The following is a 26,588-nucleotide window of genomic DNA, read 5'->3' as shown; positions in this document are numbered from 1 at the left end:
TGCATCCTGATGTCACAGAAGTCTTCAGCCTCTGTGACTCCTGACGTCGGAAGTCTTCAGCCTCTGTGCATCCTGATGTCACAGAAGTCTTCAGCCTCTGTGACGTCAGGAGTCACACACGTCTTCAGCCTCTGTGACTCCTGACGTCACAGACGTTTTCAGCCTCTGTGACTCCTGACGTCACAGGAGTTATCAGCCTCTGTGACTCCTGACTTCGGAAGTCTTCAGCCTCTGTGACTCCTGAAGTCACAGAAGTCTTCAGCCTTGTGACTCCTGACGTCACAGGAGTTTTCAGCCTCTGTGACTCCTGATGTCACAGAAGTCTTCAGCCTCTGTGACTCCTGACGTCGGTAGTCTTCAGCCTCTGTGACTCCTGACGTTACAGAAGTCTTCAGCCTCTGTGACTCCTGACGTCGGTAGTCTTCAGCCTCTGTGACTCCTGACGTCACACAAGTTTTCAGCCTCTGTGACTCCTGACGTCACAGAAGTTTTCAGCCTCTGTGACTCCTGACGTCGGAAGTCTTCAGCCTCTGTGACTCCTGACGTCAGAAGTCTTCAGCCTCTGTGACTCCTGACGTCGGAAGTCTTCAGCCTCTGTGACTCCTGACGTCACAGACGTTTTCAGCCTCTGTGACTCCTGACGTCACAGACGTTTTCAGCCTCTGTGACTCCTGAAGTCGGTAGTCTTCAGCCTCTGTGCATCCTGATGTCACAGAAGTCTTCAGCCTCTGTGACTCCTGACGTCGGAAGTCTTCAGCCTCTGTGCATCCTGATGTCACAGAAGTCTTCAGCCTCTGTGACGTCAGGAGTCACACAAGTCTTCAGCCTCTGTGACTCCTGACGTCACAGACGTTTTCAGCCTCTGTGACTCCTGACGTCACAGGAGTTATCAGCCTCTGTGACTCCTGACTTCGGAAGTCTTCAGCCTCTGTGACTCCTGAAGTCACAGAAGTCTTCAGCCTTGTGACTCCTGACGTCACAGGAGTTTTCAGCCTCTGTGACTCCTGATGTCACAGAAGTCTTCAGCCTCTGTGACTCCTGACGTCGGTAGTCTTCAGCCTCTGTGACTCCTGACGTCGGTAGTCTTCAGCCTCTGTGACTCCTGACGTCACACAAGTTTTCAGCCTCTGTGACTCCTGACGTCGGACGTCTTCAGCCTCTGTGACTCCTGACGTCGGAAGTCTTCAGCCTCTGTGACTCCTGACGTCACAGACGTTTTCAGCCTCTGTGACTCCTGAAGTCACAGAAGTCTTCAGCCTTGTGACTCCTGACGTCACAGGAGTTTTCAGCCTCTGTGACTCCTGATGTCACAGAAGTCTTCAGCCTCTGTGACTCCTGACGTCGGTAGTCTTCAGCCTCTGTGACTCCTGACGTCGGTAGTCTTCAGCCTCTGTGACTCCTGACGTCACACAAGTCTTCAGCCTCTGTGACTCCTGACGTCACAGAAGTCTTCAGCCTCTGTGACTCCTGACGTCACAGACGTTTTCAGCCTCTGTGACTCCTGACGTCGGTAGTCTTCAGCCTCTGTGACTCCTGAAGTCACAGAAGTCTTCAGCCTTGTGACTCCTGACGTCACAGGAGTTTTCAGCCTCTGTGACTCCTGACGTCACAGAAGTCTTCAGCCTCTGTGACTCCTGACGTCGGACGTCTTCAGCCTCTGTGACTCCTGACGTCGGAAGTCTTCAGCCTCTGTGACTCCTGACGTCACAGACGTTTTCAGCCTCTGTGCATCCTGATGTCACAGAAGTCTTCAGCCTCTGTGACTCCTGACGTCGGTAGTCTTCAGCCTCTGTGACTCCTGACGTCACACAAGTTTTCAGCCTCTGTGACTCCTGACGTCACAGAAGTTTTCAGCCTCTGTGACTCCTGACGTCGGAAGTCTTCAGCCTCTGTGACTCCTGACGTCGGAAGTCTTCAGCCTCTGTGACTGCTGACGTCACAGACGTTTTCAGCCTCTGTGACTCCTGACGTCACAGAAGTTTTCAGCCTCTGTGACTCCTGACGTCAGTAGTCTTCAGCCTCTGTGCATCCTGATGTCACACTAGTCTTCAGCCTCTGTGACTCCTGACGTCACACAAGTTTTCAGCCTCTGTGACTCCTGACGTCACACAAGTTTTCAGCCTCTGTGACTCCTGACGTCACAGAAGTTTTCAGCCTCTGTGACTCCTGACGTCGGAAGTCTTCAACCTCTGTGACTCCTGACGTCGGAAGTCTTCAGCCTCTGTGACTCCTGACGTCACAGACGTTTTCAGCCTCTGTGACTCCTGACGTCACAGACGTTTTCAGCCTCTGTGACTCCTGAAGTCGGTAGTCTTCAGCCTCTGTGCATCCTGATGTCACAGAAGTCTTCAGCCTCTGTGACTCCTGACGTCGGAAGTCTTCAGCCTCTGTGCATCCTGATGTCACAGAAGTCTTCAGCCTCTGTGACGTCAGGAGTCACACAAGTCTTCAGCCTCTGTGACTCCTGACGTCACAGACGTTTTCAGCCTCTGTGACTCCTGACGTCACAGGAGTTATCAGCCTCTGTGACTCCTGACTTCGGAAGTCTTCAGCCTCTGTGACTCCTGAAGTCACAGAAGTCTTCAGCCTTGTGACTCCTGACGTCACAGGAGTTTTCAGCCTCTGTGACTCCTGATGTCACAGAAGTCTTCAGCCTCTGTGACTCCTGACGTCGGTAGTCTTCAGCCTCTGTGACTCCTGACGTCGGTAGTCTTCAGCCTCTGTGACTCCTGACGTCACACAAGTTTTCAGCCTCTGTGACTCCTGACGTCACAGACGTTTTCAGCCTCTGTGACTCCTGACGTCGGTAGTCTTCAGCCTCTGTGACTCCTGACGTCGGAAGTCTTCAGCCTCTGTGACTCCTGACGTCACAGAAGTCTTCAGCCTCTGTGACTCCTGACGTCACAGACGTTTTCAGCCTCTGTGACTCCTGACGTCGGTAGTCTTCAGCCTCTGTGACTCCTGACGTCGGAAGTCTTCAGCCTCTGTGCATCCTGATGTCACAGAAGTCTTTAGCCTCTGTGACGTCAGGAGTCACAGAAGTCTTCAGCCTCTGTGCATCCTGACGTCACAGACGTTTTCAGCCTCTGTGACTCCTGACGTCACAGAAGTCTTCAGCCTCTGTGACTCCTGACGTCACAGAAGTCTTCAGCCTCTGTGACTCCTGACGTCGGAAGTCTTCAGCCTCTGTGACTCCTGACGTCAGAAGTCTTCAGCCTCTGTGACTCCTGACGTCGGAAGTCTTCAGCCTCTGTGACTCCTGACGTCACAGAAGTCTTCAGCCTCTGTGACTCCTGATCTCGGAAGTCTTCAGCCTCTGTGCATCCTGATGTCACAGAAGTCTTTAGCCTCTGTGACGTCAGGAGTCACAGAAGTCTTCAGCCTCTGTGCATCCTGACGTCACAGACGTTTTCAGCCTCTGTGACTCCTGACGTCACAGAAGTCTTCAGCCTCTGTGACTCCTGACGTCACAGAAGTCTTCAGCCTCTGTGACTCCTGACGTCGGAAGTCTTCAGCCTCTGTGACTCCTGACGTCAGAAGTCTTCAGCCTCTGTGACTCCTGACGTCGGAAGTCTTCAGCCTCTGTGACTCCTGACGTCACAGAAGTCTTCAGCCTCTGTGACTCCTGATCTCGGAAGTCTTCAGCCTCTGTGCATCCTGATGTCACAGAAGTCTTCAGCCTCTGTGCATCCTGACGTCACAGACGTTTTCAGCCTCTGTGACTCCTGACGTCACAGAAGTCTTCAGCCTCTGTGACTCCTGACGTCACAGAAGTCTTCAGCCTCTGTGACTCCTGACGTCGGAAGTCTTCAGCCTCTGTGACTCCTGACGTCAGAAGTCTTCAGCCTCTGTGACTCCTGACGTCACAGGAGTTTTCAGCCTCTGTGACTCCTGACGTCACAGGAGATTTCAGCCTCTGTGACTCCTGACGTCAGAAGTTTTCAGCCTCTGTGACTCCTGACGTCGGAAGTCTTCAGCCTCTGTGACTCCTGACGTCACAGGAGTTTTCAGCCTCTGTGACTCCTGACGTCAGAAGTTTTCAGCCTCTGTGACTCCTGACGTCGGAAGTCTTCAGCCTCTGTGACTCCTGACGTCGGAAGTCTTCAGCCTCTGTGACTCCTGACGTCACAGAAGTTTTCAGCCTCTGTGACTCCTGACGTCGGAAGTCTTCAGCCTCTGTGACTCCTGACGTCGGAAGTCTTCAGCCTCTGTGACTCCTGACATCACAGAAGTTTTCAGCCTTTGTGACTCCTGACGTCGGAAGTCTTCAGCCTCTGTGACTCCTGACGTCACAGAAGTCTTCAGCCTCTGTGACTCCTGACGTCACAGACGTTTTCAGCCTCTGTGACTCCTGACGTCGGTAGTCTTCAGCCTCTGTGACTTCTGACGTCGGAAGTCTTCAGCCTCTGTGACTCCTGACGTCACAGAAGTCTTCAGCCTCTGTGACTCCTGACGTCACAGACGTTTTCAGCCTCTGTGACTCCTGACGTCGGTAGTCTTCAGCCTCTGTGACTCCTGACGTCGGAAGTCTTCAGCCTCTGTGCATCCTGATGTCACAGAAGTCTTTAGCCTCTGTGACGTCAGGAGTCACAGAAGTCTTCAGCCTCTGTGCATCCTGACGTCACAGACGTTTTCAGCCTCTGTGACTCCTGACGTCACAGAAGTCTTCAGCCTCTGTGACTCCTGACGTCACAGAAGTCTTCAGCCTCTGTGACTCCTGACGTCGGAAGTCTTCAGCCTCTGTGACTCCTGACGTCAGAAGTCTTCAGCCTCTGTGACTCCTGACGTCGGAAGTCTTCAGCCTCTGTGACTCCTGACGTCACAGAAGTCTTCAGCCTCTGTGACTCCTGATCTCGGAAGTCTTCAGCCTCTGTGCATCCTGATGTCACAGAAGTCTTTAGCCTCTGTGACGTCAGGAGTCACAGAAGTCTTCAGCCTCTGTGCATCCTGACGTCACAGACGTTTTCAGCCTCTGTGACTCCTGACGTCACAGAAGTCTTCAGCCTCTGTGACTCCTGACGTCACAGAAGTCTTCAGCCTCTGTGACTCCTGACGTCGGAAGTCTTCAGCCTCTGTGACTCCTGACGTCAGAAGTCTTCAGCCTCTGTGACTCCTGACGTCACAGGAGTTTTCAGCCTCTGTGACTCCTGACGTCACAGGAGTTTTCAGCCTCTGTGACTCCTGACGTCAGAAGTTTTCAGCCTCTGTGACTCCTGACGTCGGAAGTCTTCAGCCTCTGTGACTCCTGACGTCACAGGAGTTTTCAGCCTCTGTGACTCCTGACGTCAGAAGTTTTCAGCCTCTGTGACTCCTGACGTCGGAAGTCTTCAGCCTCTGTGACTCCTGACGTCACAGAAGTCTTCAGCCTCTGTAACGTCAGGAGTCACAGAAGTCTTCAGCCTCTGTGCATCCTGACGTCACAGACGTTTTCAGCCTCTGTGACTCCTGACGTCGGAAGTCTTCAGCCTCTGTGACTCCTGACGTCACAGACGTTTTCAGCCTCTGTGACTCCTGACGTCACAGAAGTCTTCAGCCTCTGTGACTCCTGACGTCGGAAGTCTTCAGCCTCTGTGACTCCTGACGTCGGAAGTCTTCAGCCTCTGTGACTCCTGATGTCAGAAGTCTTCAGCCTCTGTGACTCCTGACGTCACAGACGTTTTCAGCCTCTGTGACTCCTGACGTCACAGACGTTTTCAGCCTCTGTGACTCCTGACGTCGGTAGTCTTCAGCCTCTGTGACTCCTGACGTCGGAAGTCTTCAGCCTCTGTGCATCCTGATGTCACAGAAGTCTTCAGCCTCTGTGACGTCAGGAGTCACAGAAGTCTTCAGCCTTTGTGACGTCATTAGTCACAGAAGTCTTCAGCCTCTGTGACTCCTGACGTCACAGACGTTTTCAGCCTCTGTGACTCCTGACGTCGGAAGTCTTCAGCCTCTGTGACTCCTGACGTCACACAAGTTTTCAGCCTCTGTGACTCCTGACGTCGGAAGTCTTCAGCCTCTGTGACTCCTGACGTCAGACAAGTTTTCAGCCTCTGTGACTCCTGACGTCGGAAGTCTTCAGCCTCTGTGACTCCTGACGTCAGAAGTTTTCAGCCTCTGTGACTCCTGATGTCACAGAAGATTTCAGCCTTTGTGACGTCAGGAGTCACAGAAGTCTTCAGCCTCTGACTCCTGAAATTGTGTTCTGCAGTCTGAACAGGCAAACAACCTAAAAGTGTCGTTTTAGGTCGCCCTCTACTGCAGTAGAGGGAGCAGTAGCGTCAGCGGTCTCAGTGTTCTCCCAACCGCCATTAAAAGAAGTGCTCAGTGTTCAGACTGTCATGAAAAGATCAGATACAGGTCGAATTACGTAAAAAAAAAATAAAAATCAGAATTGGGTCACTTCTGGCTGCAGTGTGAACGCAGCTTGATATGTATTCATTAACATCAGAGTAATATCAGTCTGTTCCTATCCTTAGTTCATGTTTTACATGGGAGAAACGATGAGATGTGGTTAGCCGCCAAGACTACGTCTATTCGTGTTTGGCACCACAAACAATGTGTGACTCAATTTCAGCTGACAGATTGAGGTTGAAAATAATCAAAAATGAGTTTCTGTTAAAAAAAAAAAGGGCTATTACGGTGACTTTCATCCGACCAGATTTTTTTTTTTCTGATGGCTTTTGTTTAGAGTTTGTAGCTCCCGCTCTAAATGAAAACACTTAATGAAGACCTCTGCTCAGAGTATCTATGACTGGAACAAACCTCCAGAAAACTGCAAAACAGCTGAAACACTGAGTTCCTTTAAATCAAGACTAAAACTTCACATGTTTAGAATTGCTTTTGAACTATAATAAATGAAACACTGACCAAAATATTTGATGTGTATGATTTTGGGGATGGCAAACATCAAAATCAGTTGTTAACTGTATGGTAATTTTGCAATTTTATTATGTAAAGCACCTTAAACCGCCGTGCTGCTGAAATGTGCTTCACAAATAAACCCAATTGACTGATTGAATGTCTTAGAATGGTAACTTCTCCCAAATTCTCCAATTTGGACAGCTGTCTACTGCATCTAAGACACTGACTGCTCATTAGTACTCCACAGAACCCCTCATAAATAAAAAAAAACACACTTATAGTGTACTGTGGAAAAAGAAAAGGCGAAACTGGAGGAGACAATAACGACTAAGAGCTGAAAACACGCAGACGGTAAGGACAGCGGTCGGTAACAGCAGGCAGATGTTCCCCCAGTGTGTGTGTGTGTGTGTGTGTGTCTGCTCTCACCTGTCCTCTGGCAAACAGCCCTGATAACAGTGATTACATGTACACACACACACAGCCCTGCCTGCCACCTGCTTCCAGTCAAACACAGCTTCATCTTCTGAAAACAATGGATCACTGAGCTGAGACACAAAGGGCCCAAAGGGGAACACAAACACACTGACACCAACACGGAGAGGGGAAAAAGAGACGCAGAGAAACATGAAGAGAAACAGAAAAAAGAGAAAGTGGTCGGATGCTTAGAGTAGGAGAACATGAGAACACACAAAGGCCAGAGACAAAGACTGAAATGTGTCTGTCCCTGTGTGTGTGTGTGTCCAATGGGGAGGAGTGTGTGTGGTGTAAATAGCTCCATGTGGTGTGCGTCAGCCAGGACAGGCGGCCTACTGTCGCCAGCGTAGCCTCCCTGTCACACACACCAAAATCACAGTCCCATGGGGAGGAATGCAACAAAAACCTGTCTACACTGAAAACCTACCTCCTTCTAATACACACACACACACACACACACACACACACACACACAGTCAGTTAAAAACAAACTCTCATTTAATAAACCACCTATTTGTTAGAAACTGTTTTTTGTGTCAGACTGCAGCGTGGTGCATTTAGTTTAAAATCAGTAAGCGAATTAAAGCCCCTCTTCAGTTCCTCCTCACCGTCGCATTCAAATCAACACCCAGCCCTAATTATTGTGTGGAGAACAGACGAGCTGCAAAAAATACAAATTACTTGACGTGAGTACAGTAATTAAGCTGTAAAAATAAATGGGGCTACAAAAAAAAGGAAAAAAGGGAGGAAACACTGCGGCTGTTTTTCCTGAGAGTGAAGACACTCATCTGCAGGAAACCGATGGATCTCACCGTTAGATTAACTAAACTCCCTGCAAACTGAAATTAAATATAAAGTTATAGAGTATTCTCACACCAGATAGATAAAAAAGCTTCTTTACTTTCATATAAAATATATTTGATACGACAAGATTATCAATGGATAAGTTTAAGCAGCTTTAAACACATTTACATTTCCCAAATATTTTCTTCTGGGCCCCCCACTGGTTCCCAAAGATTTTCTGGGCACCTCTATGGATTACAATAAAATCCCCCCCAAAAAAGAAAAAAAAAAAGTCAACTGGGCACACACATCGTTCAACCAGACATAAACCTATACACATATTTTGTTTTCAAACTCCACTGAAGTTTATTTCACACTTCAGGTTGCAACAAAACAAACTACAAACCATCTTTACGCTTTTGTGTAACTGTTTTTTTTTTTTCATTCATCCATACCGCTTCCTGCGCCCCCCTTGTAATGGCATTGCGGCCCCCTAGGGGGCGCACCCCACACTTTGGGAACCACTGCATTAACGTGTCAATTTTTAACTGAACCGTTGAAAGCTTAAGACATTAACCAAATAATTATTTTCTATAGATTGGAGAACTAGTTTATTTTCCGAAACTTTAAATTCTAAAAAATAACAGAAGAAAAAAAAATGAATTTAGGAAAAGGAAAATAATTCCTTATGGCCCTGGTAGAGTTGTACGTTATGGCTGAAAATAGTATCACGATATAAGTGTCTTATATCAATAATTATTTATTAGTTTTTTGTTTTAAATATCTAAAATACTCCCAAACTGGAGGTGCGACCCGTCATGTTTTACCCAGTTTTATTTCTAAGCAGTTGTGAGGCACAGTGGAGAAACCTTAAACTGCAGCTGCGCCAAGTTACTCAGCAGGTTGTTGCTAGGTAACTAAAGAAGAGTGAGTGAGTTGCTAGGTAACCAAAGAGTGAGCGAGTTAGTTGGTCATAGAACTTTACTGTAAAAAATAAAAACAAGTTAGGCTCACAAACACACAGTTGTAGGGATAAAGATCCATTTTTATTATTTTATTTGTCATTCGTTGTTCTGGACTTTTCAACATGAGGTTTGACAACCGCCAGCCAAGATTGTTATCCAAAAGTAATTGTGAAAAAAAGAAATTAAAGGCTACAAGAGAAAATCTGAAACTGCATAATATAATCATTTTCTTTCTTTGTAGTGCATTTTCTTTCTTTGTAGTGCAAATATCTTAATATGCTTGAAATAAGACGAAACTAACTTACAAGTAACTTTTCAGCAATATATAGGAGCTTGTTTTAAGTCAATAATTCCTTAATATTCATGAAAAAGTACTTGCTCTATTGGCAGATTATTTCCCTTAAAATGTATTAATAATAATCTACCAGTGGAGCTAGTACTTTTTCATCAATATTAAGGAATTATTGACTTAAACCATGCTTCTATGTGTGGCTGAACATTTATTTGCAAGTTAGTTTTGTCTTTGTTCAAGTGTACAAAGATATTTGCACTGGGAACTGGACCAAAGTTATTTGTAAGAGTTTGTGTTTTTGAAGTGGTGCCTATCTCCAGCCTTCTTAAAACTTTCCCATAGTTCAAAATACAACCAGAGTAGTTTATTGTACGCATTTTCCTCCAGCTTTTTTTTAAAGTTGTTCCATGATTTCTAGGAAAGTCAGCACTTTTCTTGCCGTCTCCTCTCCTTTTTTCCCTAAACTTTCTAATAATGGAAGCTCTTTCCAAGTTGTGTTTACCACAAGATGACTTTGTTTACTGTAAATTCAAGCATGCATTGTCTTTTCGGCCGCATAAAGCCTAACATAGTTTATCACAACAAACGAGAGAGAAAAAATCTGAATCATTTTTTTTTTTTAAATGATGCTGATGATAATCCGTGTGTGACTGACCTCGATCTGCCAAAGCTCCAAGGGCGACTTCAGCCTCAGACACACGGCCTGACTCAGGTACGCATCCACGTCCTCCTCAGACAAGGTCTCTACCTGACACGCAAACAAAAAAACAAACACGTAAAAATAAGAAACACGCCACACACAGAGAGAGGAAAATATATGGTTTGCAAATTCAATCACATCCAAGTGTGGGTGCGTTTGTTTGGTCTGCTCGCTGCGCAACAATTCAACAGAGAAAGAAACAATGCTGACAGCAGAAACAAAGCTGCCCGGTTGTGTGAGCAAAACAAACAAACCCCGAAGTTATTTAAATAGAGCAGTGAGAGGGGAATGTGAATGCAGCACAGATCAGACAACGGCTACTATTGTGTGTCAGACCGTCGGCTCATCTCTGATTATCTACTCGTCTAATGGTCTGTTTGACAAGCTGCTCTCATGTCTGTCTGTTGCTCCTTCATCCATTTAAATCAGCGGCTGCCAGTCAACGTCTGTCTGTGGGACTGAAATCAGCGTGTCTGGAAAACGGCCCGTCAGTCGCTCAGCTGTCCATTCATGACGCCAACTTCAAGTATTGACGTGAAATGTTAATACGACTCCATAAACTACAATTCAACCTCCATAAAAGAGAAGTATTGTTGTTTAAATTACTTAAAATGTGATTTTGGTGTACAGGAGCTTAAAAACACATTGGAGAAGTTCACGGGAAAACGAATTAAAACTTTGATTTCAGCAAACCTTTCAGTGTAAAATGACATTTATTTTTGCTTAAGTTACCTGTAGCTTATTATTAAGTTACATATTTTAACAAAACGTCAAGCTTCAACAGATATTTGGCTCATGATATGCATGCTGACAAGAAAATCAGACTTTAATCTGCCGTTAAAGCTCTAAATTTTCTGTCTTGACGAAGAAGTTGCAAAAGGAAAGGACGTGGATTAGCATTCAGGACACGTTACCGTGGAATATTGTCTCTGCTGCCTGGATACTGAGTTTTTAACAGACTTGTCACAATAACAAATATTGATGGACAACAAATTGCCCCAGAGGTTATAGCGAAAAACAATTATATTGTTGTTTTGAGACTCAAGTAATATAATAGTAATAGCATAAATATGAAAGTACAGCCTCTCAAATATCAATAACCTCTCATTTCTAACAAACATTTAACACCTGAAATGGAAGACAATTAAAATATCCAAAATAAACAAAACAACAGAATCAACAAATGAAATGAAAAAAAAAAAGAATACTGAAGTCTCTGTAAACAAAATTGCTAGTTGAGGCCAAAACTCCAGACCGAAGACTTTTGTCACCCAGTTTTTGGTAGAAAAAGGAAACCAATCATACTGATGGAAATTACTGACCTTGTATCATTTATTATGTGATTAGTTGATTTATTGCTTATTACAACAGTCTTGAGACTGTCATACGCCAACAGTTTTCAGTCAGATGCCTCATCAGATTCGTTGCAACACAGACTGCTACTGGAGATCCCTCCTGCCCGCAGCATCACCAAATACAGCTCTGGAAACTAAGAGCCCACTGCGCTGAACCCCATTGAAAACCTCCTGGTTTTTACACCAAATATTGATCTCTGAACTCTTCCTGAGTTAAAACATTAGTATTGTTGTTTCTAAATGAACATCAACTTGTTTTCTTTGCATTATTTGAGGTCTGAAATCACTGCTTCTTTTTTCGTTATTTTGACAATTTCTCATTTTCTGCTAATAAAAACTAAATTTTTGCTTGGCATTTGAGAGACATGTTGTCAGTAGTTCATAGAATAAAATAACAATGTTCATTTAACCAAACATACACCTATAAAGAGAAACTGATCGTTTTAAGTGGACTCTTCATTTTTTTTCCAGAGCTGTATATCTGAATATGAGTTATGATGACATATAATTTCCTTTTGGGATAAATAAAGTAGTTTTAAATGGAATTTAATTGAACACATAACAAACTAAACTCAACATCAAATGGTATACATGTTTGATTAACTACAGCAGTTTAATTAAAACCTCATAATGAGGGACATAATTATATGTCTTTTAGGACTAACAAAGCATCAAACTGCTTTCTAATTTTTATTTTGCTTCTTCATCATGATGCACGCAAGTTAATCCAGGTGGTTTGATGCCGTGATCCTTCAGATAACCAGATGACGTTGTTGCAGACTCAAAACACACAAAGTCTTCCACTTTCACATATTATGAATTTGTTTACAACTTACGGCCATTTTGACATTAGATATTCAAAGCTTTCTGATGCTCTGAAGACTTGCTGCTGACGTAAGAGCGGAAGTTACAAAGACCGGTGTCTGCAGCTTAACTCCGGACTCTGTGGGTGATGAAAGCGGCCCTCAGCCAATAGGAGTGCAACACAACGCTTCGTGTCAACAAGCAGTGTTTAATTTCACATCACATGCTGACAAAAGAGCAGAATAATTGTTGTGTATGTTAGTGATGTGAATCCCAAATCCAAAGCCAACTTGTCTGTTTACATGTCACCAAATAAATTTGGTCTTTCATTTACTGTTTACGTAAATCAGCAGGTGTAGCTTTACCACCCATTCATTACCAGCAGAATGTATTCTGTGGAGGCTACGCCAAACATGCAGGCCTGACCACGGAAACCCACAACAGACGTATTAATCAAGGTGGAGACGTAAGCACTTAGAAGCGCCGCTCAATCACAATGTCTCCGTGTTTTATGTAAGTGAACAAATCATGAATTATGATGAGTGCATGAAAACTGACCTGAGTTGTTATTGGGATTTTACGTATAGATCAATACATGGCAGCACAGAGAAGAAAATGATACATGGTTCTTAATTTTTTACAATTAAAAATCTTAAAAGTGTGACAGGAATTTGTGTCCAACCCCTGCATGGACGGTAGTTTGGTATGTTTGCTGCACTCTTCCCATTTCCAGCTGATACATTGAGCAGTTCTCTGTGAAAATGTTCAAAGAATATTGTTTTCATAACTTAACACCACATTTAAACTTCTCCACAACTTTATTTCTGACTGTTCTTTTGTGTTCCTTGGTCTGAATGACAGTTTATTCTCTAATGTTCTCTAACAAACCTCTTTGCTGCGTTCCTACTGAGATTAACAGGTGAACTGTATTCACCAACCTGGACTGGACTTTACTTAGAGGTAACAGAGTAAAGTGGGTTGAATGAGACAATACATCTCTGTGTTTTAATTGAAAAACTTTTTAAAATCATGTATCCGTCCCCTTACACTTAATAATGGCCTATTCTGTGTTGGTCTGCCTCATGAAATCCCAATAATGTACAAAAACCTTGAAAAGATTATGAACATTTTTACAAAGCAGATTAATGAAAGTAGTATAGTTGCCATTGATTAATGATTAATGTGACTTAGACAAAGAATCAGAGAATACAACTGATATGCTTCACTGATTTTCTCTACTATTAACAAAGGTTACAGGGGACCTTTTATGTAAAATTCACATTTTGGATGTTTTTATATTTCCATTTTAGTTTCAGACCAAGCACTTAAAAAAAAACACCCAGCTGGTTTTTGGCAGTAAGTTAATGTTTTTTAGTGTCTAACAAACCTCCAGACTGTCACGTCATATGCGACAGGAACTGCACCGTTACCTAGAAACCTCAGCTGAGCCCAGCCTGTCACCTAGCAACCCAAGATGAGCTCCAGCACATTTGGTCAGCTGGTTTTACTGCTATATGCGCTGCATAATGGCTGCTGGAAAAGACAAGTGTTTTGTTGTTGACTTACCATCCAGAAAACACTCGCTGCATTCTTGCTGGTTGTGCAGGAGGCTCCACTTCTGCTTTTCAAATATGTACGGTTGTATAATTGTGCATCTCTTTGCAGTCATTTTTATGTGTCAGTGTAAACATTGAGTAGGGGGTGGAGGGGTGGCCATCAGTGACTTATTTGGATTTAAAGTGACAAGAGACCCTAGAACAGCTCAAAATAGGCAGAACCGAGCAGACTAAAATATCATTATCTCAGAATAATTTTGTGCAAAAAATGTAACAAACACGTTCTGTATCACTCATTGACTGATGCTAATCTATTCAGGGAAGTGTAATAAGTCCCCTTTAAGATGGACAGAACAAAAGCAGTGTTTTATCATCAGTGAAGCAAGATGCCGGTACCTGAAGGACGATGTATGTGACGAGACAAAGAGCCGCCAGGAGAGAGTCTCCAATCTCGCCATGCAAGTCAGAATAGTGAAGGCAGTCAAAGACTGTAAGGAAGGCTGCAAGGCGAAGAGCAGAAACCTCAGGACCAGAGCTAAACCATAACAGGTCAAGACTGGGTTGACCACCTACAAATTAAGACAGAAGAGAACACAATATGAGATAGACGCAACACACCATTTAAAAGATAACAGATGTTTTTGTTTTTAGGCCGGTTTCAGACAGTCGTTTCCAGTAAATAAGCAGGAGTGAAGCGTACATGGGATGTTAATGGGGACAGGATGGACCGTGTCAGCTTCTTTCAAAGGGTTTCCAGGGAAGACGAACCATTCCCTGATGGCTGGAGCATCCACAGAGCTGCCTGAGAACACACAGAAAATTACATGTCTCAAACAAATTTACTGTTTGGTGACATCAAACCATTCTTCTCCAGACGCAGCTTAAAGTGAATCAGTGTCTTCGGCGCATTTTTATGAATCCTCTTAAACCTTTATGTGTTTTTGCTATCGTACCATCTTTTCCTAGCAGCAGCAGCAAACCATAGATGCGCTGTCTGCACGGCTTGAAGACGAGGGCCTGAGGCAGCAATTCCTCGTCCTCTTCGTCCTCCAGAGAGTTGCTGCATTCGGTGACTCCAGCGCACACAACACTGTAAACCATGAAACCCTCCGCCGCTACATGTTTCTCTCTACATGCCTGCGGAAAACCACACAGCAAAAATATTTAGCTCTTCTGGCATTCAGTATGTTACAAGCTGCAGGGAGATTTACAGCTAAAACGCACATTATGAATCATAACATACCTTTAAAATCTCAGGACTAACATATTTCTCAAAGGCAGAGGGTGGAACAGAAATGCCAACCAGTTCATAATCTTTGTGTCCAGGAAGTAAGTAGGAACAGATTCCCTTCTTTAGTAGCTCTCTTTGGGAAGATGCTACATTCAGGGAATGTGGGATAAGTCCAGTTTTTTCCTCTGCAGAAGCAGACAAAGAGCTCACAAACTGGGCTACAGCCAGGACTACCTCACCCTGAGGAGGACCAGAATACGGTGCTGGATTTGTTCTCCTGCGAATGATAAAGATCTTAGCTCGTTTTCAAACATCACCAACAAATTTATATTCATCACTCAACTGTTTCCAGAAAATCCCAAGTGAATGCACAGCTTCCTACATTTGTTAAGTGTAAATTACCAGAGTTATTTAGTAACTAGTTTAATTTACTTGAGTAATATTTGGACAAAAATTACTTTTGGGAGTATTTTTACTACACAGTACTTTTTACTTGAGTAATTTTACTATAAAGTATAGCTATTCTCACTTGAGAATAATTTCTGAATCCTCTACTCACTGTGAGTGAGTAGCTCATTTAAACCAAAACTTAACTAGACAAAGACACAGGCTTGGATGTTTTTTTAAAAAGTTTTATAAGTTCTATATTGAAAGAAATTGATTTGGATTTTTTTCTCTTTTGCCTGATTTTGTAAGTTTTTCATTTTGGTCCTTAAAATGTCAACCTTTCCACTTAACTTTATATTTTGATCTGTCTGATTATGTAATTTTTAAATATTAAATGATTGATGTTTTGATAAGTTACTAGGTACTTTTTACCAAATAGTTTTTTACTCTTGAGTAATTTCTTGGACGGCTACTTCTTACTTTCACCTGAGTAAAAATATGTTGAAGCAGAGCTGCTCTTACTTGCTACACTACTCCTGCAAATCACTTTAGTCTATTAATATTTTAGTTATTTATGTTGTATTTCAGTAGCTGCAGTTACAATTTTTTATAACTTTTATGCTTATTCAAAAGGCTTGTATATGTTATACATATGAACCAATATTGACTGCATTCCTCTCTGTAAATAAAAACAACTTTAAATAAAATAACTAGATTTATTTGGATTTAAATTGAATACAAAGACATTTTTTCACAGTACATTACAGGTTTGCGACTGATACCTGTATGCTGCCACAGCACTACTCCTGATGTGCTGCATGAGCTCCTCTGAAACCACATCATTACCCAGCAGACAGGCCAGCAGAGGCAGCTGGGTCACGCTCAGCCCGATGTTTCTGCAGAGCCTCTGCCGGTCATACATGACTGTCGTTAGGCCATTTATTCGCAGCTTTGCCACGGACAAGTAGGGGGCACTTAAGAGATGAGATAAAACTAGGTGTTCAGATCAGTTTGTCCACGTTTTGCATCACTTATTATTATCATCTTCGTGTAAGATCAGCATGTAGTCCAACACAGCAATTTAGGCTGCACCTGCCATTTTGCAGCCATTACAAAGCACTTTTAATATCCAGCTACACCAATGTAATAATTTTTTTTACAGACCTGTCATATATGATGAAGTCTGTGTCTTGTCCCAGAATCCCCATGCTACCATGGCAACAAGCATAGCTGGCAATTTCATAGTCCGCCTCTCTCACTGAGCAGAACACGTCCTGACCCAGTGACCTGTGGACCAAGCAACACCTAATCAAACTTCATCCAACAAAACTCTATTAAGATTTCAATTAAAAAGCTAAATCAACTTCAGTTAGGGAAACGCTAACCTGAGAGCAAAAGGAGTGAATGTTGCCAGAGCGGATGGCAGACAAGAGAACTGTTGACCCGGCTGTTCTCCATGTTGCTTAATGTGGTTGAATATTTTTAGAATATCCTTGTTCACCCTGAGTCGCCTTTTCACCTATGAAAACACAAGCAGGACATGTTTGCTATGCCTAACAAGCAGAACAAATAAATCTGTGTCTCTCCTCACCCACTCTGGTCTCTTCTGTTCTTCCACGACTCCATCGAAGAAAAAAACCAATTTGATGCCTGCAGAGGTAAAAGCCTCCACCCATTTCTTCAGAACCTCCATATACTCCGTCCACTGGCCTCCACACACCCAGTTCATACATGAGTACCAGTGGCAGAGGCAGGACATGCCGTCAACAACAAGTGTGGGACCTGCACAACAACAAAACAGGAAAATAAAACAAAGTGCAAACCCAAAGTAAAGTCCAGCAGGGAAGAAATGTTTAGCTGGATAAGTGCATGATTTGGAAAAACATTTATTCAATAATAATAGTTAACATTATAAGAAATCCATATCAAAACATCAGAAGTCCATTTTTTCTTCTTTATTTGAAAATAAATATCATAAACTAATGTGAGCCAGGAAAAGCCTAATCAGTGGTTAAATAATTAATTCCCATGCTTCCATGCATAAGCAGCATTTTTTATTATTTTTGTTGGAATTTTTCTTATTTGTTTCTACAAACAAGTCAAAGGCTGGTGGATGTAAAATAGTTTTTTTTGGACAAAACAATGTTACTTTCAGTGATAGATTAATTTAAAACCTGGCATATCTCAGTGAGATTTGCATTGCCTGGAAATAAACTAAAACAAGAAACAAACAGAAGAGAAAGTGTCCACCTTAACAGTATCTAAAGGTTATGTGTTGAAGAAATATTTAAAGAGTAGGCTTGACACATGTCCAGAGAGATGCATCACCCCTCAGTTTTTATTAGTGAAAACAAGGTCAAAATCGTTTCAGCGTTACGGTACAACGCCACATTGAAACCCAGAGAAACTCAGCTGGTGATGTTAGAAGAGCAGCGCTGCTGGTTTTTGGTGACATGCTGCCTGGCCATGTCTCTCAGGTTCACGGTAACACACGCCTCTGGACAGCATCGCTCCACGAAGCTCTGCAGACCTTTCACACCCATTTCTGCAGAGCGCAAACAAACACCTCCATAAAGTAGATGAATAAATATGTCCTCTGAATAAGTCGAAACTTTACTGAGTAGCGTTAAAATAACATTGTTTTTGTTGATATGTTATTTATAACAGGTTTTTGAAACCGAAGCATGCGTATATCTGCTGAAGCTGTCACAACAGATAGTATTGCAGTTTCCTTACATAAAAATACGGATATTTTTATTTTTACCAGTCACAGAACTGTTCACAATTGCGTGTCACGTCTTTACAACACTTAAGAATCTGCGAGAAATATTTAATTATCTGCTGTCGCCAAAAGGTTAAACTTACTATGAAACCTCTGGGTGATTATCAGGGGGTTTTTTTTATCGGTGCGCTGTTTACGTGACGAAAATTCAAATTACTTCCGGTGGTGTGCGCGTGACGTCATCGCGTTCCATTCCAAGGCGAGGAACGAATCTGCAGTTTCGAAACAAAACGTAGGTAAGTTTCTGGAAAGGTTTAATTTATTTCTTTGTACATAATGTGTTCGAATATAAAATATTTTCTTGAAAGTATTTGCATTTATTTTTAAAAAATTTTCATTAATCTCAGAGAGGAAATTAAATGTTGTTGTAACTCATGCAGTTTTCTTCAAAGAGTTACTAGAGATGTTGGTGACCGAAGGCAGAATGGATCTCCTGTAGGTATCTGTATCACAGGGAATCTGAAGAAGCCTCTGACTGAAGACAATCTGTTGTTGTCTCATGAAGAGCACATGGTTTTAATTTTTATTTTACACAATAAAGAGTTGCTAAGTTGGTGTTGTTAAGTCCCTGGGTCTCACGATGCTACCACAACAAGTAAGAGACTACATTCTCCATAATAGACTTGTAGAAGATTTGCTGAATCTTCATCAAACACTGAAGGACTCTACTCTGTCTCTTCTTGTAGATGCCCTTACTGTTGCAGGTCTAGTCCAGCCTGTTGTCCTGGTTAACAGGTATTTACAATCCTGCACCTTTTTTCTCAAGTAGTAGTACTTGACCTAAACTAATAGATTTGGGACGTAAATAAAAGCACATTCTGGCATTTATATATTCTAAATCAGGGATCTGAATCGCCAGTCCTCGACTGCAACTATCTTGCAACTCTTGAAAACTACAAACAAACAAAGTGTTCTGCTCTTTAATTTGTTGTGAAGTAGGTTCTGAGTTTGGTTTTTGTGTTGGAGTAGTAAGGCTTTTATTTTGAAGGTCAAGGTGGGTCTGGGACAGGAAGTCAGCCATTTTGTTGGGATTGTTTTGCTCAGTCACACATGAGGAGGTGAATCTATCACAATCCGCCTTTTGTTTATGCCATCGACATCACCGTCTGTAAGTTTTCATTTAGTATTTAAGAGTAGATTTTATTTAATGCCTTATTAGTCAGGAGTGTGTTCTTTGTTGTGACTTTTTTGTGCTCATAATAAATGCAGCTATTTTATTTATGTTACAGTTTACTCCATGTCATACGAGTACTTGGGTCACCAAAAATAAAGTGGGAGTCAAGAACCTGCATCCGGACTCAAGTGTTCATTTCATTGGAGTTGAGCTTACTGCTAAATTGTGTTGGCAAACACACAAGGAGAGCAGAATACAAAGGCTGAAAGTACTTCCTTGCCATGTCATTTGTACCATGGTATAAGTGAAATAATCTGCCAATGGAATTAGTACATTTTCATCAATATTAAGGAATTAATAGCTTAAAACAAGCTCATATTTCTGGTTGAAACGTTACTTCTAAGTTAGATTTGCTTGCACAAGAATCTAGACCAAAAATACTTAGTAAGATTTTGTGTTTTTGCTGTGTAATAGTCATTTTTAATTCTGTTGTTTATGTTTTTTTCCACAGACAAAAAATGAAATCATCCTGCAGAAATCCATGTTTAAATTACTCTACAATATATTCACATATACACAGCTCTGGAAAAAAATACCACTTAAAATGATCAGTTTCTCTGATTTTACTCTTTATAGGTATATGTTTGAGTAAAATGAAGATTGTTATTTTATTCTATAAATTACTAACAACATGTATCTGAAAATCCAAGCAAAAGTTTTGTTTTTATTTGCAGAAAATGAGAAATAGTCAAAATAACAAAAAGATGCAGAGCTTTCTCAAATAAAGCAAAGAAGACAAGTTTATGTTCATTTAGAAACAACAATGCTGATGTTTTAACTCAGGAAGAGTTCAGAAATCAATATTTGGTGGAATAACCAGGAAGTTTTCATTGTTGTTGCAGTGGACTCTGAATTATTTCTCTGTCGTCTCCAATGGTCCATTTAACTACTGGGCCAAACTAGTGAATAACTCCTGTACAATAAATAAAGTCTACTGTCTGAATCCTAAATGTTTGTGGAAGTTTTTAGTCATTTCTTGCACTGAATTTCAATGTTTAATGTTTAAGAGTACATCTTTGTGAAATAATATGTCCAAAACAGAAGGTTAATGAATATGCAGGCTTTTAGAAAACGTAACCGAGGTTGCCAGTGCTCTGGTTCTACCGTAATTACAAATACACTTTCTAAAATGTCATGAATGAGAATGAACAATTGTGGTTTTGTGGGTTCAGTCAGACCTCATAATACCTCTCCAGGCAAGAGTAAGTAAGGGTCTAATTGCACTCAAAGAGAATGGGAGGGGGGTGGTCCTCCTCTCTGGAGTCACAAGCTATTAGGTCTACCTTCCCAACACAAAGCAACCCCATCCCGTCCATTCTATTGTCCGCACTGAGCAATAATAAGGAAGGGAACATATGCTGGCAGTCAGTCCAGCTGTCAGCATCTGTTGTTTCTCAGCCAGATGCTGCATGGGCTGAGTGGACAATCCTCCCAAACAACCAGTATTCTTCTCAAACACTTTATCCAAGGAAGGAGGAGCAGCGTTGTAAATTTTAGTCACAAACAAGAGAGAGAGGAAGCAGCAGGACTCCTCCTCCTCCTCTCAGTTTTAAGATTGGAAATTTCTAAGTTGGGTGAAAATGAATTGAAACTTTTTATTCATTTATAAGGCAAGAAGAGAAATAAATTTGCATTACATTTTTTTTATTGAAATAATATAACATTAGAGAACCAATGCATTCTTAATTTTGTTTTAAAAAAAGTAGACTAGAGCTGGCTGACATTCATATTTAAACTATAAGAGCTAATCCATTTTTCAGTTTAATAATGTCATAAAATGTCTTAAATTTGCAGTATGTAACTTATAAAAATGTATTTTTTTTACATATTTGTTGAAACCGTCACTTTGTTGTTACATGTTGGTACGAAACAGATAATCTGTGAAAAACGAGCTCTTCTGCCTTCTTCCAGTGCAAACTCGAAACAACCAATCAGAGCCAGGAGGAGGGTCTTAGCGCTGTCAATCACCTTCTATGAGGTGCTACTCATCCTCTCTCTTGCTTCCTCCCTTGCTCTCTGCTACACTGCAGCTTGCATTGCCTGTTATGGATGTTCATGCTAATTAGCATAGCCACCAATGACGGTTTTCCTGTAACTGTAACCTGTTTTTCCACTCCCACCACATTTAGCAGCCAATACATGAGGATGATTGACAGCATTTAGACCCTCCTCTCTGCGGTTATTGGTTGTTATTGGTTGGGATCAGTGCATTTCATCAGACGGCAACAGTAGCTCAGGGAGAGATTGATCTTTTCACAGATTATCTGTCTCAAACTGTCACAACATGCTGACAGTTTTACAAATATGTAAAAAAAAAACATTCTTTATAAAAGTTACTGCAGCTTTAATGTTGAGTCTTATCAAAACACCAGCCTATAAATAAACACCTGCTCGTAAAATACGTGTTTGCTCCAGTGAACTGAACACCTGCTTTTGCACACATCTGCATGCATACATTCATACACAACCCCCCACAAAGTGCTACACAGTGGCCAGTCCAGAGTGGGGCTTAAACTCTATAATCCTGCATCTCATTCTCATTTCTCATAGTTTGGGTCTGCTGCCTATTCACGTTATATCTTTTCAGCTTCCTCCTCCTCCTACACTTGCTCTTCTTTCTCCTCTTCGATGGCATCCCCTTTGATTCCCGTCTCCCTGCAGCAGCCCCCCCTCTTCTCCTGTCCTGACCAAAGCTTGACTCGGGGGTAACAGAGGCAGATGTTCCAGGAGCACACGACTGCCCTCAGCCCCGCTGAAAGCCCCCACCCACCCCCAGCACCTCCCATTTGTACTGGATCAGCAGTTAACCCCCGGAAAGAATCGGCCATACAAGCACGCACACACTCACACAAAGAGCGCTGCTGCCCAAATCTGTAAGAGCTCAACAGTTGTCCGATTGAATGAGCAGCACACACAGATACGCAGTCACACACACCAAGCCCTGTCCAGATCCCCTCAGGTCTCCTGATAGCAGGAACACTGGGGGTCGGGCCTGGTGTCAGGGTCCAGCGTCTCTGCGGGCAGCTGGCCCGGCTAATCCAGCTGCTGGAGACCGCTGCTTCTCAAGCTAAAGGCCAAGGAGTCCTGGAGAGCGGCGGGTCAGGCATCTCCAGGGGCAGCTTCTCTGTGATTTGTTCATAATCCAGGGGAGACGGATTTGTCTGGTTGTTTTTAGTTCGTATCCAGTATCAAAATTCACACTGATTTTTTATACTTTATTTTTTTGATTACCAGTTGTGGCAAAACGTGTTGCTAAAGCTTCCTATTAACAAGCTGTTAAAATGTTACACCTTTTCTGTGGATTCAATGAGTACTTCTTAAAATTAAATAATATTTGCACTGCAAAAAAACAAAACCTTAGAGGAAACATTAGATTAATACTTTAAACTGAGGGTCTGTTTCTAGTTTCTAGAGCAAAGTACACTTGAAATAAGAAAAACTAATTTACAAGTAACTTTTCAGCAAGAAATATGAGTTTGTTTTTAGTCAGTAATTCCTTAATCTTGATGAAAAAGTTCTAGTTATAAGAGAAATAATCTGCCAGTGGAAGAAACCATCTTAACTTATAATATATGTTTGTTACTGGTTTGACTATATGATGTTTTTAAGATTTTATTTTTGTTCTTTAATGACGTGAAACACTTTGAACTTCCTTGTTGCTGAAATATGCTATACAAACAAACTTGATTGATTAATATGAGTTATAGTATGACACCAGTGTTAAATAATTGTCTATCTATCTCTTTGTGGCATCCAGTCAATTTTGAGAAGGCCGGAACTGATGGTTAAATAAAGATTTATTAAACCCATCAACCACTGTAAGAGCTAGACATGAACAAATAAAACATCGGTACAATTTATTCATTAATGCAAGCACTAACTTAATTTTCATAAACATGTGAAATTACTCAAATAAACTTCTATCGCCTTGTTCCCTTATTGACTGGAGCTAAAATTTTAAGTTGCTTTTTATTAGTTTTTCCGGGGTTTTTTATTACGGTATAACTGTGTTCTGTTACCATAGCTACCTTAACTAGGAAGTTACCAAAATAAAAGCATTGACCCTGTGCAACTACGTCACTTAATCATTCGAAGCGCCATGATGGACGTCGGAAGTCAGAGACTTCAGTACTGAACAGAGCGACTGAAGTTGTTTTCCAAAGTTGTTTTTGCCAGTTTGTTCACAGATTCTACTTGTTTGGATCGAGCTAATTTGTCTGTGAACGTAACACACCTGGTTGAGGCTCATAGATGGCGGTATTTACAGAACAGCTAGCTTGGAAACCGACCCGTACCTCCTCCCTTCTGATGTGTTCATCAAATTACCGACTTTGCCTGAATTCACACCACGTGACGTCACTATGTCATAAACAGCGTTTCCCCTTGCTATGATGGTGCGGCATTGTTTCCATGGTTCCCAATGGTTACACACGTACCTTCTCCATAACACAATGTTTGATATTTTTCTAATTATACTTATAAAGTATATTAACGGTAATACTCTTACCTTGTAAAAATGTTCACTGCAGATCCGCAGTTACGCCGAGGGCTGCCAGTCATTATTATTGACGACTGCTATCCGTCGCCGCCATATTTATCCTCATTAAAAGCTATAAAATACAATGACAAGTGTTGGGTTGCATCCTTGTCTGTTTGTGCAGCCGACAAACATACCCTGTGACCATTTTAAAAGTGAAATCAACTAAATCAAAGCAATATTTTGCCACCAGATGTCTGTTTGTTGACAGGCTTTACAGGAGCTCATTGGTTGCTTTGACGTCCATCATGGCGGAGCGGGCAGAGTTCTGAAGAGCGTGACGTCACGTGCTAAAGGTCGTAGTTACAATAAACAAAAGTAGCTACACTCAGTTGGCCTTTACAATCTATCAATGTTCTCTAACAGCTAGACTTCTGCATGACTGAATATCCATCTCAGTTGAGCTTTATCTCACCTAGCAGTGATGCTAATCTGAATGAGTATTCTTCCATGTAAACCAGAACCAGCGCTATGCTGACCCATGCAGTCCAGAGTCCTTTTGAACTTTGATTTCTACAGCTGACTGAAGCAAAGGCCATCACGCTATGTGCAACAATGTGCATGTGTGTGTGTAGCTGGTGTGATGGTGATGATGTGGAGGTTCCCACGATGGCCATCCATCCATTTCTTGGCACGCACATACACACACGCTCACAGGCCATATGGCCACCTCACAGCCCCTGCATGCCACCACTGTGATTTGGCTCCGGAGGCCAGCAGCTTCATCCACAGCTCGGCGTGGCTTCTTCTTCTTCTTCTTCTTCTTCTTCTTCTTCTTCTTCTTCTGCTGCTGCTGCTGCTGCAGATTAGGCCGAGAAATAAAAACGATGGCACAGAAAATGATGCGTTATAGGAGCCAGTATAGGCAGTCAGTGATGAGAGGACATTTGGTGGCGGCTCGGTCGGTGTTGTGGTGTTTGGTGAGCAGATGGCCGGGGCTCGAGGAGGGGCGTGTCCTGTCCTCGCGACCCTTCACAAATCACAAGTTCTCCCCTGAGGGGCTCACGACTCGCCGTTCAATAGGAATCAATGGGAATTACTTCACCAGAGAAAGAGATGAATGGGCGGCGGGGCGCGAGACCTCTCCCTTTGTTGTTCCCGCTGAGCGAGCGCGCGTGCACCGACAAGCACGCGCTCACATGCAGCTATTCTGTCTCACACGCGCGCACACACAGATAGACAACAGGAAAGCACTTCAATTAAACAATCAGACCTCCACTTAAACAATTTTTACCCCGCCCCCACTCCCACTCACGCGCGTCCACGCATCTACATGCACGCACGCAAAAGAAGAGGGATCAGAGGGGAGGAGTTTCTGCTGTTTCCTTAAGACACTCAATCTCCTGACATAAATTATGCTTTGGGGGGGAGAAGTGTCGTCTTGATGTTGCTGAGCTGAGGGGGCTCATCTCACATGCCTTTCAGTCACGCTTTGCTGCCATAATCAGGAAATGTGCGCCACGTCATGGAGATGAGTGACTGATAGTAGATACAGAGAGACCACAGAGGACCTCTGAAAGTCGGGATGAGTTTGAATAAAAGCCTTCAAGACACAGATTTTACGGCATGCCAAACGAGCACCGGTGGCAGCAACACTGTGGGCTGAAATCAGAGATCAGCAGCGTCCTGCAGCTCAGGGGGTAAATGTGGAAAAACTGAGGCAGGCAGCAACATAATGGCATCAGCTCTTAGGTTAAAGGCCTTTCAGTCAGGCAATCCACAGACACCAAAACAAGCTTATGCTGCAACAAAACTGCACAGTACCCAAACATTATGCTCAAGGAAGCAGGGCTGGTCCGAACCTTTTTGAGGCCCTAAGCAGATTCTTATTTGGGGGGCCCCCACGCCAACATGTCAACACCAGATGCTTTATCGTTGCTACGCTGCTGTGTATCGTTGTTTGTCATTGGATTACATCACCCAGTGTTATTTTAACCCTAGAGGAGTAGCAAACAAACAAAACAAAACTTGGGTTTTGGAAAGCAGAGTGGAATTTAAGTGTGCCATATTATTTTATCTATTTGAAAGTTAGATCAGCGGATAAACACCAAATTTACAGTTAGCAAGTTTGATATCTTCCCAAGAGTGGCAGCAACCTTTTATCATAAAAGTGATAGAAAGAAATCGTTTTTCCATGTGTAACAGCATTCAGCTTGTATTATTCAATGCCATTTTAAATATGTATGTTATAATGCTATACAGTGGAGCACTAGGGGCCTTAATCACCCGCTTAATTCGCATTTTCCTTGGGCCGGCCCTGCAAGGAAGAGTAGCACTGCTTCAACATATCTTTAGCTTAAACTTATTTTTATTTATTTGCATTTTTAACAGAGAGAAGTGCAGTCAACGTTGGTTCATATGGGTAATAATATGCTAGGCTGTGAAATTAGTGTAAAAGTGTAATGCAAAATTGCAATAACTGTCATTGCAATTTCTAAAGTACAACATAACTTTTAAAACACCAAGAGACTAAAGAGGCGGGTAGACTGCCAAAAACATGTCGTCAAGTAAAAGTAGCATTACTTCAACATAACTAAGTAGGAGTAAAAATAAAAAGGCGACTCAATTAATAATATCTGATCAAAACATTATTCATTTAAAAGTTACATCATTGATCATTATTGCAGCAGGTAATTCATAAGACCAAAGAAGATACAAAATGATATGACTGTGACGTAGTGCAGTGGTAGTTTTACCCCTTTTTT

The 26,588-nt window shown here is 42.4% G+C and overlaps 1 protein-coding gene across 2 annotated transcripts in view; it reads right to left on the bottom strand.

The window, feature by feature from the left end:
- Nucleotides 1-18,363, bottom strand: part of fam120b (family with sequence similarity 120 member B) — a 33,741-nt gene extending 15,378 nt beyond the window's left edge. Inside the window, exons 1-11 of one of the 2 annotated variants that reach the window (XM_028015510.1) lie at nucleotides 18,256-18,363; nucleotides 17,804-17,935; nucleotides 16,982-17,172; nucleotides 16,776-16,909; nucleotides 16,555-16,677; nucleotides 16,173-16,364; nucleotides 15,016-15,280; nucleotides 14,726-14,909; nucleotides 14,473-14,574; nucleotides 14,169-14,341; nucleotides 10,013-10,105 (exon numbers count right to left, since the gene is read on the bottom strand). In XM_028015510.1, the coding sequence (XP_027871311.1) occupies nucleotides 10,013-10,105; nucleotides 14,169-14,341; nucleotides 14,473-14,574; nucleotides 14,726-14,909; nucleotides 15,016-15,280; nucleotides 16,173-16,364; nucleotides 16,555-16,677; nucleotides 16,776-16,909; nucleotides 16,982-17,172; nucleotides 17,804-17,933 (1,587 nt within the window). In that variant the 5' untranslated portion in view covers nucleotides 17,934-17,935; nucleotides 18,256-18,363. Of the gene's footprint in view, nucleotides 1-10,012; nucleotides 10,106-14,168; nucleotides 14,342-14,472; nucleotides 14,575-14,725; nucleotides 14,910-15,015; nucleotides 15,281-16,172; nucleotides 16,365-16,554; nucleotides 16,678-16,775; nucleotides 16,910-16,981; nucleotides 17,173-17,803; nucleotides 17,936-18,255 lie in introns of those variants that run through there. The other variant, XM_028015511.1, reaches the window with a different exon arrangement.
- Nucleotides 18,364-26,588: the final 8,225 nt, after the last annotated feature.

The sequence above is a fragment of the Xiphophorus couchianus genome, chromosome 4 (genome assembly GCF_001444195.1).
Source record: "Xiphophorus couchianus chromosome 4, X_couchianus-1.0, whole genome shotgun sequence".
Lineage (NCBI taxonomy): Eukaryota > Metazoa > Chordata > Actinopteri > Cyprinodontiformes > Poeciliidae > Xiphophorus > Xiphophorus couchianus.
Note: the sequence above shows the minus strand (reverse complement) of the source record. Positions and strands in the feature narration are given on the sequence as shown.